We start from the raw sequence: 14297 nt of genomic DNA, 5'->3' as shown, positions 1-14297 counted from the left end.
GTCCGGATTAGTCGGATTGAGGTACTGGCTGCTGTGGATGGTGCGTGTGTGCAAAGAGCGCACAGAAGTTGCGCGGCGCCGACGTTGGGAGACGCTTGTCGGAACGTACGAGGGGGGGGGCACCATGCTGCCAACATCAAGGATGAGCCGATCCATAGGCCATCAAACAAGACACAGCTTGATGGAAGGAGGGGGCGGTGGCTTGCTTGCGCCGCATTATATGGCCTTCAGGGGCTCCTTGACGGGCTCGGATCGAACAGGGGCACTGGGAAAGGGCGCATGATAGTTGTAGCCGTAGTCATAGGGCTGTTCGTTGAAGAGCGGCCGCGGCATCATATGGGGCGCCAGAGCAGGCAGCGAGTTGGGGTGGTGCGGCGGGTATGGATACGCCGGGCTGTACGGCGAGTACGAGGGCTGTGGCGGGAGCAGCGGGGATATGGAGTGAGGAAGTGAGGAGCGTCAGCGACAAGGAATATGCCACGATCGCGGGTCGGCCGAATACGATGGACCGAGTGCGATGGCCAGGGATACGTCGGCAGGCATACCTGAGAGCTCGGAGGATATTTCGAGTCATAAAATGCCGAGGGAACTTGCGTGGGTGGCGGTGGAGGCGAAGGGGTGCCGATGTGGGCCGGCGAGGGATAGCCCGAAATGGAGGGCACCTGCAGTTGCGGAGCGGAGAAAGAAAGGACCGGTGGTGTGAGACAGAGCCGGGAATGCGCAAGGAATGGCAGCAGGAGGCCAATGTCTTACCATCGAGTCATGGCCGCTTGGGGGGTGGTCCAAGAATGATCCGCTGGGCGAGTACTGCTGTTGTTCGGACAAGCAACCCGTGCAAACCCGTGCAAACCCAGGTCATGGGCAGACACCCGCGACGACATGAAAAGTGCAGAAAGGCGACGTTGAGGCCGAGCGGGACAGCAGGGAACCGCGACACGGACACGCATGTCGGTGGCCGAGTCGAGGACGCAAGGGCACGGGTGGAGCGCGGATGGCAGCAGACGAGAGCACGAGCCGCAGGAAAGAGTTGGCGAGGCCCCCGAGGAGAATGTGGCATGGCGCGATGGGATCGGTGTTGAGCGGATGCGTTGCGAGAAGGCGGATGGGGTTGGGTTGGTTGCGTTGTATTGCGTTGGTATGGAGAGGCCGGGGGAAGAAGAGTCGGAGCGGCGAACAAAGAGGAAAGAAGCCAAGAAGCGGTCAGCCACAGGGCCCAGATCCCTGTCCACTCACATTTGTCACGGCGGCGCAACACGCGCAGCACACCCTCCATGCTGTGCGACAGAGTATGGTCGCACGGAGGGACAAATCGCGCCAATGGCTGCGGAGCACAGCGGCAGCAAACGGGCCACAGCGACAGTGCCATCCGGGGGTTGTCCTTGGGTTGTCCTTGGGTTGTCTGGCCAGACTCGAGCAGGTTGGGCTGGGTCCGGGCTCGGCGAGTCCCGGCCAGGACCAGACCAGACCAGACCAGACCAGACCAGACCAGGCCAGGACAACCAAGGCCGAGTCCGGACTCACAGAAACAACCGCCCCAGTGTCGGCGTGACACAGGCACTGGTGTCCGCCACACCGCACACACTCCGCGCACCGCTTTGTGCAGCCCCACACAGACTGCGGCACCGCCAACTGACCTGTGCACCCCCGCCGACAGGGTGGCGATAGTGGTCGCGACCTGGATATGGGCCTGCGGGGTGAAGCGTGCGATCCTTGTTCGCGGGGCCACCGTGACCGCCGCCGCCGCTTGTGCCCGTGGTGCCGGTGCTGCTGGGGTTGCTGCCGCGGCGCTTTCCGCCCGAACCAGCCGAGGTGCTGCTGTTTGATGACCGACGGGCCTTGGAGATGCCGCTGCCCTGCTGCAGGATCATGTCCGGCGGAGCGATATCTGAGGTGAGTGCATGTCCGCGCTCTCACGGAGAAGGAAGAGAGGGCGGGATGGGGGCCAGGCAGGATCCGCCCCTTGTGGCTGAGCGCGACGGTGCGATGGTGCGGTGGTGCAATGGTGCGCAATGCGGTGGTTGTGGATGGCGGTGTGCAAGCGGACCAAGAAACCCACCTTGGTCTTGGTGACCTTGGCGTCGACGGGCACAGGAGCGTCAGGCCGAGACTCTGGCCGAGGTGGCTGCAGGACAGCAGCAAGAACGAGAAGCCACCAATTGTGAGCAGGCGTGGGCAAGCAATCGCAGGCGCAGGAGCAAAAGTGGGTCTTGATGGGAGTGGGAAAGCGGATACGCTGGGGCCCCGGGGAACCGGGCGGCGGATACAACGGCACAAAAGGCGGTGCCGTCCTCCAGCCAAGCGGACCGGATGCAGATGCGAGAGGGCAGAGACCAACGGCGGTGCTCGAAAGACAAACGGAGAGCCGCAGACGGGAAGCCAGCCGAGGCACATTGCCGGCGAGTGATGCATAGCAGACACGAGAGAAAGACGCAACTACCTTGGGTTCGAGAGGAGCAAGTGTGTAAACTGGGGCGGTCTGGAGCGGGCCGGCTCGTCTGAGCGAAAGCAGCGTGTCGACGGCCATGGCCAGCACTGGATCATCCTCCAGTCGCCACCGGGGATCAGCCAAGGTGTGTCTTGGCGAGTCAAAGTATGCAGGATTATATACTGGCTGCGGGAGGGTATAGGGCTGTTGCTCCGGATAGAGCGAGAGTCGGTAGCCTGGTGAGACCTGGCGAGAGGACGAATCGACAAACTTGCTCATGGTTGGCGTGTCTGGACAGAATGGAGCAAGAGGGTGACTTTGGAAGTGGAGAAGGACGAGGGGATAGCGGCTCAAGGGCGATTGGCTGGTGCCGTGGGCAGGATGAGTGCTTTGGCGATCGAGCAGCGATGGCGAGGAAAGGGGATCTGGCTGGGGATGCCGGTGGTGAAGAGTTTGGAGAGCAGAAAGGGCAGAAAGATGGCAGGCGAGGCCGGATGGGACGATTGAGAGACGGCACCGACTATTGGACCCGGCGGGAAAGAAAGGGCGTTGGTACTGAGGCGAACCAACACAGACAAAAAGGAAGGCGATAGAGAGACTGAGCAGCGCGAGCAAGAAAGGAGGGGGATGGCGAGCAGGACCGATCGGAGAAGCAAAAGCACAGGAGACGGCTTGGGAAGCGATGGGAAGCGATGGGCGGGGAAGCGAGATGGAGGAGCAAAGAAGCCTGGAGGCGGCGAGCAACGGCGCCGAAGACGATCCCAGGCGAAATGTTCTGTCGCGGGGGCGTGGAAGACAGGGAGGGCGGGCGCCGCGAGGAGGTACAAAGGCCGAAGAGCCGACGCGGATTGGCCACCCGAGTCAAGGAGGGGCCAGCCGCGAGGGCTGTATGCGGGCTGTGGGCGCCACTGGGGCAGTGGCGACGGGGCCACAGAGACCTGTACAGGGGCCGACACAGCGCGCACAAGCGGCTCTGGGCGGCTGTTTGGCGATGTCGTGTGTCGGGAGGCGGTCTTGTGCCCTGTGCGAGCGCATGTTTGGGGGGGGGTGTCTGTGGTGGGGTGCGCAGGTGAGAATGTGTTGGGGAGTGATGAAGAACATGGCATGTTTGTGGTAGAAACACACGTTGCAAACATCACCGGACGCTCTGCCATCGACGTCGGCGGATCGCATCGCTCGGACGAGTGGACCCTCAGCAGGGCACGTCGATTGGAGCGCCGCTGATATGGAGGGATTTGACCATGTGGATCAGTTGATTTGATTTGACCATGTTGATGTGGATGGATTTGACTTGGCCATGTTGATGTGGATGGATTTGGCCATGTTGATCAGTCGATTTGATCAGCGTCATTCATCGACGCCTACTATCATCGCCGACCATCGTCGCCGGCGCTGCTGATGCAGTATGCAATATCGAGCCGCGCCGATTTCGGCGGAGACGGAGAGTGGGCCGAGCCGCACAGACAACAGTGCCGCGGGCGACACGGTCGCACTGACGGCCAACCGCGTCATCACAGCCACAGGCGCAACGCGCCCGTGCAAGGGCGGCGGGGGAACGGGAAGGCGACCGAAACAACCGCCAATGAAACCGGCACGCGCAGAGCACAACAGAGCGCGGCAAATCAAAATCACGCCCTCGCCCGTCACACACACACATTCCGTCGCGCGGGGTCGCGGCTGCACAGCGGGTGAGTCAGGCGCAAGGATCGCCACAGCCGCACAGGGTCAGCGCGCAGTCGCGTGGCGCCCGGACACGGCGCCGGACAACCTGGCGGCCGCGATCTTGAGCTGTGCTGATGGGATGACCGTGAGAGGCGGTCTTGAGATGTACTGATGGGATTGCTGTGAGGTATACTGGCGAGTGGCCCTTGCCACCGACTGCGGCGCCATGTCGCCATAGAGCGTTCTGCAACCCAGCCATCCAATAATGTGTCTGGCATCAGCACTCCAGCAGCGCCTACCAACCAACCAGCCGCTTTCGTAGACAACATCCCCGAAAACAAACTCCATCAAATAGTCTGATCGGCCGTGATTGGGTCTGCCATGATCGACTCTGCTTCTACCAATGCGACCACAACTGTCGCAGCCACTCTCGCTGCTCGGTACAACTGGCACTTCCTCCCGACTCGCCATTTCCTCGGCTGGCTCTCGTCCCGTTGGCTTCATCGACTGCTCGGTCTGCATCCTCCGTCGATAGTCCTTCCCAGCCAGCTACTTCCCAATGACACTCATACCCATCGTTGACTCCAAGGCACCGCGCGTGCTCAAGCTCCAGCTCATGCCGAAGGGGCCGCAGGTGCACGCTCTTGACTATGACAAGCGAATGATGGATCTGTCCGATTCGCATCGGTCCGAGATGCGCAAGAAGCTCTATGGAGACGACCGAGACAACCGCACGATGCGTATGGCCCACTCTCTCGCTTTCTCCCCTCCCGCCGTGTCCTTCCAGATCACCATTTTGGCCCACCACGCGTCCATCCATGCCACCACACCACATTTGCTGGCTCGTATCCGCGGCCTGTCGTTGCAGGGCCGCAGACGTCTGAATCTCTCTGATTGTTCCTCTCACCAGCCTACAGCTATCTCGAGGCCGGCACGCACCAGCTGTGCTATGCCGACGAAAAGCCGCCGCCATGGAAATCGACGATGCAGGGGGACTACATCACCAAGCGTCTGGATCGTACCGAGCTTCATCGAGTCAACGCCGAGAACAGCGAAAGTGGGTGCCGTCTGCGTGGATTCTCTCGTTTCAATGAATCCGATTTCTTCCTTATCCGACTGCGGTGGTAACCTCGGCCTTATCGGCTCTACGTTCCCATTTCCATCTCGTCCCGTTTCGCCATATCTCGCTCCGTCTCGACATATTCCTAGTATCGGCATTCATCAAAGCCTCTCATTTCAAGATTGAAGGGCCCGAGTCGACCTCGGAGACGCCCATCAGCACCACCCGCCGAGACTTTGCGACAAAATCGATGCAGGTGCGGCCCAGCACACATCCTGGCACACATCCATGGCACACGGACAGGCCCTCCGTCCTTTGGCCTCTGTGTACTTGCATCCACCTGATTCCTCATCCGTGCCTGGTGGGAGTCGTTGTTGCTCCAGGGGGATACATCGGATGTTCGTCCATTCGCTCGTCTATTGACCTAGGTCTCTCCAACACTGTATCGACGGCACCGGTGCTGTTTAGAGCGTCGGAAAACACGACCCGAAGAGACTCATGGAGTCCTACCAGGTTTGAGAGCGGCAAAGTCGTTTCGTGGCAGCTATTGTCTGCGACAATGATCGGAGGCTGTGGCTCGCTATCTTTCAGCTCCAAACATAGCGACTCTCGTCGGAACTGATCAAGCACTCGCATGCATGTCATTCCTGATACTTCATTGGACAGGCGTTTCCTCCAATCTATCGAGACGAGCATCTCGAGACGACAAGGTCCCAGTACCAAGAGTCGTTTTCCTCAGTAGGTTGGAAGCACAGTCCAAAAACTCCCGTCTCGCCACTGGGCTGCTCCCTGAGCCTGACCATCGGCACTTTGCTTTCTCTCCCGCGCTCCCTCAGCGATCGGGGATAAAGGATGTCTCTGTGGTCCATGCCAAGGTTCCAACTGGGACCCACATCAGTCTCGGCGGCGACTCGCCGGACTGGGAGTCTGTCACAAGCCGTGCTTATCACCAATCCCCCAAGCTCGGCCGTGTCGATCGAGTGCTGGTCAAGAAAGTCGAGGCCAAGAGCTCGGTCCTGGACAACCCTGACGGGGAAGTGGGCAGCTTGAGAAGTGTCCAGCAAGAAGGCAAGTGGAGCCGCCCGGCTCGTTTAGTGGGCGAGTAGCATCGGTTGTTCCCGGTTGCTCGTGTATCTGATGGCGACGGTGTCGTTCGTCGACGGACACTAGATTTCCAGGTCGACCCCAACCTCGATCGCTCCAAGTTGATGGTCGACACCAAGGGATTCATAAGCGAGATCAAGGCCACGCACTTCACGGTATGTGATAACAATCGGGTCCCTCGCTTAATCTCAGAGCAAGCCGATCGCATGGGCTTGTTGACCCAGGCGATAACCAGAGGGTGTGTCAAGTGCGGCCGATGTATTGACAAGGGTGCATACGCAGCGAAGACGAGGATAAACAGTAGTGTCTCCAGCCACCGTATCGCAACAGCAGTTCCCTTGTCGCAGTCTTTGCTGGTGATGATGCTAACAACAGTCGCCATTTATCCACTGCGCAACGGCGACTTCAGCTCGGCAACTCGACCGACAACCAGCCGCGGTCGCAGTATCAGGCATCTTTCATCCAACATGGAGTCGACAGCGTCCCTGCCACACAACGGTTCCGCTACATCCCCAGCAACGTACACTTTGAGGAAGAAGAGACCACGCCGTTCAAGTCGACAAGCTCACACCACATTGACTTTCAGCAGAAGAAGCTCAAGAGCAGCGGCATCATCGTCGAGGGCAATGGCCGGGCTCAGGAAACCAAGGTTGGATGTCAGCAGCATCGGCGGGGAAGTGCGATCTGCGACCTGCGACCTGCGATATACCTTTACTCGCTGCTGCTCACACTCACACTCACACTCACACTCACACTCACACTCACACTCACACTCACACTCACACTCACACTCACACTCACACTCACACTCACACTCACACTCACACTCACACTCACACCCACCCCCCATTAGCACTCGGATGGACACACATCCGTTTCCCTCGGCACCGACAGCAACGAACCAGCCACCTCGGTCACGACGCTCTCCTATCCGTCGCCCAATAGCCGCGACCCCGAAGTCTACCGCAACCGCAGCACCTTCCGGTTCCGTTCTCAATACAACCCAATCTCGAATGAGCCGGACGACCAGTCGCGCCAGCAAAGCCTCACCCGATCCAACTTTCTGCCATTCGATCAGCGAGCCGTCAGGTCGATTGGGCGAGCGGCTGGGCACGTCGCTGGCGTTCACGACTATTCCCAGGGCCACTCCGACCCTCATCCCGCTGGCTCAGGCGACGGAGAGCTCAATCTACTGCACGATTATCGGCAGGTCAACGAGGCCGGAAACGCCACCAAGGCCTTCTTGAGAGGCCACCACTTTGAGCTTGGATCTGGGGCGTCTCCGGGCACGGGTCCGACGTCGCATTCGGAGCACTTCCAGAACGTCAAGCCCACAGACAAGGCCGAGCCGGTGCCGCTGGACTATTCCTATGAGACAACCTTGCAAAACACGGTGACGAGGTTGTAGAGAAGGGAGGGGACGAAGTGTGACTCGAGGGGCTTGGATGGGACGCATCTGTTGACTGAGAGGACCGAGGCGAGCCGCCAGTCCCACGGCCGTACCAACGAGATGGCCATTATTCCCTGGTGTGGCCGAGACTGCCTGTTTCCAAACAGTCTTACTCACTCATCTTGGACGGCGGGTGGGATGCGATCTCACACCTCCATTACCCCCCCCTCCTCTGTTAGATACCCCATGGACTCGGCGACGTTCGAGTCCGTCAGCCAAAAGACATACGGCAACTTCCCTTTCGCCCCCGACCCAGCCTTGCCCGTCCCGGCCAAGCCCGACACGATCCAAGAGTACATCTCGACGTTCCCAACGGCCTCGCACTTGCCAAAGCGTCCTCGGCCTGCGAGCACCTCTCGCTCTGCACCAGCGGCCGGAGCCGAGTCCGCCGGCTTGAGCGCCTACCACGAGCAAGCACGTGGGTCGGTGGCCGGGTCTGCCCCCGCTGTCTTCAAGCCGGACATGTCGACAGTCACCCGCCGCAGCTTTGTCCCGCCCGAGGTCATGGTCTACAAGCAGCCCACCGATATCCATCTCGACTTTGACCTCAAGCGGCAGTGGGAAAAGCAGTACCCCGAGGCCGCTGCGGCGCTGCGAGAGCGACACAGGCGAACGGCAGAATCAGCCGCAGTCGCATCTGCCTGAGGAAGCTCGAGCCGCTGAAAGCACAAATTCCAAACTCCAGGCTCCAAACTCCAAACTCCAAACTCCAAACTCACCAGCAATACCACAAGAAGACGCGGCTTATCGCGCCTGACTTTTCAGAAACAGGTCGGGGACTGTGTTTCTCGGTCTGCTCGATCTCGATGCGGCCCGAATTAGGCCCTTCTCCCTCAAGCCTCAAGTCCCAATCACACCACACTACACCACACCTCACCACACCTCACCATACTTCATCACATCACATCTACATGCCCGTCCGACAACAGGGCCACAAGATGACACTGCCGCGGATCCGACAGGCTCTGTTTGGAAACACAAATGCGATTCTGGATACCCAGGCAGGTAGATTGGACGAGTGGCGAATTGGCTGAGCCTAGCAAGCAAGCAAACAAGCAAGCAAACAAGCAATGAAGAAATCAGGCAGGCAAAAGTTGTCGAGCAGGCGTATAGTGTAAAAGAAAGCAAAACAGAAGCGATTCAAAAAGGAATAAAAATAAAAATAAAAAAGGCGCTTTTGGCGGAAAAGGAAAGGAATAAGGATGGGATGGGATAGAATAAAACGCAACATAAAAAGGAGTGGGAAGCGAACAGAACGAAGCAAAGCAAAAGATGGGCTGATAAAAACGCTGACGGCAGAGGTTAATAATAAAGGGCCAAACCCAAAACACAAAGCCCGAGGAGCCCAACCTCACAGCGGAAAGGGAATGCAAGAGCAGTGGAGTGGATGGGAGTGAGATGAGAAATTGAGGCGCTGCTGCCGACCTGCTCGGCCGTACTTGGCTCAACACATCGTCAAGGTAGCAATAATAATAGCGATAATAGGAACGATCGAAAGAACACTCTCCTCCCCCCCCTCCTGGTTCGTTCGCCGCCAAATCTATAGCCAGCACATGGTCAGCCCAAGAGGCGCGGTCCGCTCACAAAATCGGACAGCCATAACGCCGGCAGCGGCATCAAGAAAAAAAAAGAAAGAAAGGTCAACAACGACAGCAACAAGAACAACAGCAGCGGTGGCTATAGAAATAACAGGGCGCTCATTTTCTACTCGAAATATCCATGAGGAGGGTTTACAGTGAGCTTCATTGATGGAGAGGAGAAGAGGGGTGGAGAAGGCGAGGAAGGAGGAGGAGGAGGAGGGGGGCGGTGGAGGAGGAAGGATCAAAAGGAGAGCAGAGCCTCAGCAACACTCAGCGAACCGCCTCGGTGTCGCGGCTGCCACACCACATGAACATCTTCTTCCACCACTTGACCTTTTTCCTTTCGCCACGTCCGTTGGCATTGTCGACCTGAGGCTGGGTCGTAGTCACAGGCGTCGGCGAGATCGGAGGAACAGGGGTCGACGGCTGCTGAGCAGCCCCGCCGGACTGTTTTCGCGGCAACGAGCCCGAGTTGTTGACTGGCGCCAGAACCCGGTGAGCGCTGGCAACGTCCTTGAGGTTGGTCTGGGTCGTGCCGGGGGAGGCCGAGTAGATCACCGAGGTGCCGGCGAGGGCCTGAACGCTGGCGTTGGGGCCGGTGTTGGTGTATGGATTGGCTGACGAGGGCTGTCCGGTGTACTGGGTGACATTGGGCGAGGAAGTATGGCCGGCAGCGGCGGCGGCCTGGTAACGGTACTGGCGGTCCCGCTCGCGGGCCTCGCGCTCACGCTCGCGCTGCTTTTCCTTTTCCTTTCGCTGCTGGTCCATGATCAGCATCCAGTCAAAGATTCCGTCCTCGACTTCGCCTTGACGGGTCAACACTGATTGCGATTGAGGCAGCGTTGAGGGAGAGCGAGCGTGAGAGTGTGTGCAATGGTCTTGTGAGTCATCGATCGAGATACACTGGTAGAGTGGCGCACATTATAGCGCCAGAGAGACGTCGCAGGGAGCTCACCTTTGCTGAACAGGCCACGCAGATAGTCGTAGTCAGGGGTTTCTTCGAACTTGAGATTACGGACATAGGAGAGATAGGTGGCGAACTCCTCTGTTGACCAGCCACGCCGATGCAGAACAGATCAGACACGAGACAGAAGTGTAAAGCCGTGACAACCGACTGATGCAGCACGGAGCCCCATGCATGTGCGGTGGGCTCCAGAAACCGACCTGGGAAGGCGTCGCAAAGATCGCGGATGCTGGTGGTCTGCTTCTTCTCTCCGATCTTTTCGTACTTTTGCTTGTTGGTGGCAGCCTTGAGACCCTGCCAGGGCAGACTGCCTCGCAAAAAGTACATGAAGACGTGGCCCAGGGCCTCCAGATCGTCGCGTCGAGATTGCTCTGTGGATCCAAACATCACGGTGGCGACGGGGTGTCAGAGACGGGGGGCCAAGGATGATCGGATGTTGAGGAGCGTCGCAAATGAGTCATCGACCGATACAACCAGCGACAGCATCAATCCAGCGCTCGAAACACGACAGATACGATGGACACGATGGGCGCAGGATGGACACGACACACAACATGCACAGCACGCATGCTGGACGTACGTACCTCGGCCAAGATGCGTGTTTATACTCATGTAGCGGGCAGTTCCGGACAGCGACTTCTTCTCGCGGTAGGGAATGTGCTGCTTTGTTTTGGGGTCGCGGTACTGCTTGGCCATGCCGAAGTCGACAATGTAGATCTGAGAAGCGGGATGAGGGCTGGTGGGAGAGTGGTTGGCAACAACGCTGTACGGGTCTACAGAGGGCGCAGGAGACAACGAGGGTCAGCAGCAGGCTTGGCCAAGAGGCAATGCAGGCAGCAGACCGAGCCGCCAGTGGATCAAGTTGAGTCAATTGGTTGCAGCAAGGAATATCGGCGGTATTCCGTGGGTTCGGTCGAATCAGAGACAGGTCCGATGAAGCCGGTCGAATTTCATCTACCCACCAACGTCGGGAGGGGCGTTCGGGTTGGCCTGGATCTCGTTGTGTCGCGGCAGTCTTCCGATCAGGAAGTTATCCGGTTTGATGTCACGATAGATCAGGTTCTTTTCATGGATTGTCTGGACACGGGTGATCTGCGATCGAAGTGGCCCGTCGAAGGGGAAAGAGAGAAGCAAGTTCGTTCACGCGAGGCGACGGCAGAGTGGGATGGGATGGGATGGGATGGGATGGGAGATACGGTCGAAGAGTAAGCCGACGGCCACGGACACGCCTCTGGATCGCGCAGATTGGGCTTGGACACGACCTCTGTCGATATCGCACCCATCGACGCATTTCAAGGACAGAGAAACTGGGCGTACCATTTGCTTGGCAGCCATGCACACGGTCTTGATGCTGAACTTCCGGCCACAGAGATCGAACATGTCTTCCAGACTCGGACCGAGCAGATCGATACACAGAATGTTGTGAAGTCCTTCCTGGCCAAAGTAGTAGGCGTTGGGGATACCAGCTGTGGCCGCAAAACAAACAAGGGCAGCCGAGAGGAAGGGGCAGAGGGAGGTACCGTTATGGCTCGTGCGGACTGTTCAAGATGCTCAGGATCCCATAGCATATATGCAGCGCAGCAGCCACCGAAGACACGGCGAGGTGCAGGGCTCCAAAGGCAATCAGGATGCGGCAGGTATCCACGTACGGCTTCCCGACATGATCTTGTATGTCCTGTACTCGTCTCGAAGCTGAGGGGCATCGCTCTTTCGGGGCTCAAACTTGATGGCGATAGGTTGGTTGTTTGCGAGATTTGCGCCTGTGGACAGCAGACGCGACGATGCGGGATGCAATCAGACATCCGTTTCTGGGCGGAATCCTCCAACGATACAGAGCAGGGGGGATCGAATAATGTCCAGGACCCGAACACGCAGCGTGTATCCGGATGGATTGAAGCTCTGTACATCAAGCGGGACAGGATGGACAGGATGGACAGGCCAAAGAGAAAGGTGGATGCATGGGCGGAGCAGAGAGAGCAATATCCGAGTGGGATCGTGGAGGCGACGGGATAGCCGGGACAATGGAAGCGACGAACGCCACGGAGGCAACGAGAATGGATACGGAAATCGAGAGCGGTACGCAGGGCCGGACAAAAGCGGCGCCCAGGCTGGACAGCGGCGGTTACCTTCGTAGATGATGCCAAAGGATCCCTCTCCAATCTTCTTTCCAACCTTGTAGTGGACACCGACGACATTAGGGCTCGAGGACGAGTGGATTCTCGACGAAGAGCCGGCGGCTGCGAGCTGGGGCTGTTGGCCAACGGCTTGTCCGTTTTGAGGCGCCTGCCTTGACGACTGCACATGGGTTTGTGAGTTCTGTTGGACAGGCGAGCCGGAGAAGGGGAGGGGATTCAGGCAGTCGCAAGACGCAACGGGACGAGACAAGTGTTTGTAGAGGAGCAGGGACGGCGATGGATGGCGGATATGGACACAGTCGTTAGCAGATGCCAAGGAGCGGATGATACCGCGGCGATTAGCCGATAGCCAGGGCCGCCACCGCGGGAGGCGTCAGACTCGGCTAGAGTGGCGAGGGAAACGAAGGGGAGAGGCAGGGATGAGCGAGTCTATTACCAAGGCGGGCTGGGAAGAGGGAGGAGTGGTGGGTTTCTGCGGGAGAGACATGTCCTTGGCCTGAGCCCTGGACTCAGGGGGCACGCCCACGGAGGAGCGATGTTGCTGCTGTTGCTGCTGTTGCGAGTTCATTTCCTCGGGCGATTTCGGACGCGACATCAAGTGGCGATCCCAAGGACGAGCAGGGACAGCAGATGGGGGGGGGACGGGCGGCTGGCGTGGGCAGAGGGGGAGAACAGACGAAGGCCAGACGGAGCCGAAGAAGCGAAGAGATGGAGAAACTGCAGGAAGACCTTTGGCGAAAGGACAGAAAGCCGAGAGCGCAAAGCCGAGAGCGCAAAGACGAGAGCGCAAAGACGAGACGAGGCGAACGCGGGGCCGGACGGAAAGGAGGCGAGAGCCGCCAGCGAGGACGAGAAGCAGCCGGAAAGCAGCCCAGGCCCGAGCGAGGCGCAAGCGAGACGGAGGCGAGAGCGAGCGAGGCCGAAGCGTGCAAAAAAGAAAAGGCCCATTAAAAGCGAGGCCAACAGTGCGTGTGGGTGGCTGTGGGAGTGTGTGTGTGTGCTGGCGAGACTGACTGTGTGTGTGCAAGCGCTCGATGGCGCGGCGCGTCGCCAGACAAGTGTGCGTGTGTGTGCGGGGTGGGTGTCGGTTTGCCGGCGGGCATTGGGGCTGTGCGGTGGGGGAAAGCTGCGGCCATGGCTGCCGCTGTGAGCGTCACTGTGAGTGTGTGTGCGACAGCGAGTGCACTGCGAGTGCACATGCCGCACTGTCTCTGTGCGACTGGCCGTGCTGTGCAGTGCTGCAGTACTGTTGCTGGTGCTGTTACTGCTGTTGCTGAGGCGTGCTCCCGTGTGGCCTGCCCCCCCCGGCACGCGTCGCGCCCGCGCTGCTGTCCCGTTTTGTCGGACGGTCCTTCTGTGGGCTTTGTTCCAGCGGTGCTGGAGCAGTTCCAGATCCACTCAGCTCTGTTTTGCTCACTTCACGCCGCGCTGTGCGGTATGCACTTGATGCATGGCTGCTGGGTGAAAGCGTGAGCTTGATGCAGTCGCGCTGTCTGAGCGCCATGTCCAGAATGCATCATCGCCGCTCTCGAGTCGTCCCTCGCAAACAGCAATCCAGCCGGCCACGACATCCACGGCACTCACGCCGCCCTGGCGCCCGCACATTGCCTGACCAAACGCGCACGCTCCGAGCAAAGGCACCGGATCCCGCCACGCACCTCTCGCCCCCACCGCCTCGTCTCCTCTCCCCACGCCCTTGTCGACGGCGGCCTCCTATTGGTCCTGCGCCGCCCTTGCCGTCTGTCCGACCACTCGCACCGCTTCTGTGTCTCGAACTGGTCACACCCATAGACCGGAATGGAAACCCGTCACACCACACAGGGACCCACGCCGTGACCAGCCGGCAAATCTCTTGCGCCTTGGCGTCCCAGCCCTTGCCCTATCCAGCACCCCAGCCCCTGCCCCACTCTTCCACAC

The 14297-nt window shown here is 59.3% G+C and overlaps 3 protein-coding genes across 3 annotated transcripts; 1 reads left to right on the top strand and 2 right to left on the bottom strand.

Moving 5' to 3' along the window:
- Positions 1–95: 95 nt before the first annotated feature.
- BJ171DRAFT_70360 (uncharacterized protein) lies at positions 96–3133 on the bottom strand (the record flags this gene model as incomplete). The annotated part of the gene is made up of 6 exons (XM_053115825.1): positions 96–414; positions 546–662; positions 754–810; positions 1635–1856; positions 2057–2122; positions 2438–3133. Coding segments are annotated over 6 exons (1356 nt in total), but the record flags the coding sequence as incomplete, so codon positions are not given.
- Positions 3134–4574: 1441 nt separating this feature from the next.
- BJ171DRAFT_615809 (uncharacterized protein) lies at positions 4575–8680 on the top strand. The gene is made up of 10 exons (XM_053115332.1): positions 4575–4827; positions 4998–5144; positions 5297–5403; positions 5616–5660; positions 5814–5885; positions 5984–6184; positions 6326–6406; positions 6661–6900; positions 7105–7652; positions 7881–8680. Exons 1-10 carry the CDS (start codon positions 4647–4649, stop codon positions 8344–8346), a joined length of 2088 nt encoding a protein of 695 aa, XP_052967328.1. The 5' UTR covers positions 4575–4646; the 3' UTR covers positions 8347–8680.
- An 871-nt stretch (positions 8681–9551) lies between these two features.
- BJ171DRAFT_580934 (kinase-like domain-containing protein) lies at positions 9552–12975 on the bottom strand (the record flags this gene model as incomplete). Its single annotated transcript, XM_053114068.1, has 9 exons — positions 9552–10102; positions 10237–10326; positions 10446–10616; positions 10830–11018; positions 11208–11337; positions 11563–11711; positions 11895–12005; positions 12372–12561; positions 12817–12975. The coding sequence occupies 9 exons, from the start codon at positions 12973–12975 to the stop codon at positions 9552–9554; spliced, it is 1740 nt and encodes a 579-aa protein (XP_052967327.1).
- Positions 12976–14297: the final 1322 nt, after the last annotated feature.

Source organism: Polychytrium aggregatum (genome assembly GCF_025602895.1).
Source record: "Polychytrium aggregatum strain JEL109 chromosome Unknown BJ171scaffold_15, whole genome shotgun sequence".
Taxonomy (NCBI): domain Eukaryota; kingdom Fungi; phylum Chytridiomycota; class Chytridiomycetes; order Polychytriales; genus Polychytrium; species Polychytrium aggregatum.
The sequence above is the reverse complement of the archived record's forward strand: the minus strand, read 5'-3'. Positions and strand labels throughout refer to the sequence as shown.

Coding starts and splice junctions, on each gene's coding strand:
- BJ171DRAFT_615809 (XM_053115332.1), top strand. CDS start 4,647: ATGACACTCATACCCATCGTTGACTCCAAGGCACCGCGCGTGCTCAAG. Junction 5,404..5,615: donor TTGCGACAAAATCGATGCAG/GTGCGGCCCAGC, acceptor GGTGCTGTTTAG/AGCGTCGGAAAACACGACCC. Junction 5,661..5,813: donor GACTCATGGAGTCCTACCAG/GTTTGAGAGCGG, acceptor TTCATTGGACAG/GCGTTTCCTCCAATCTATCG.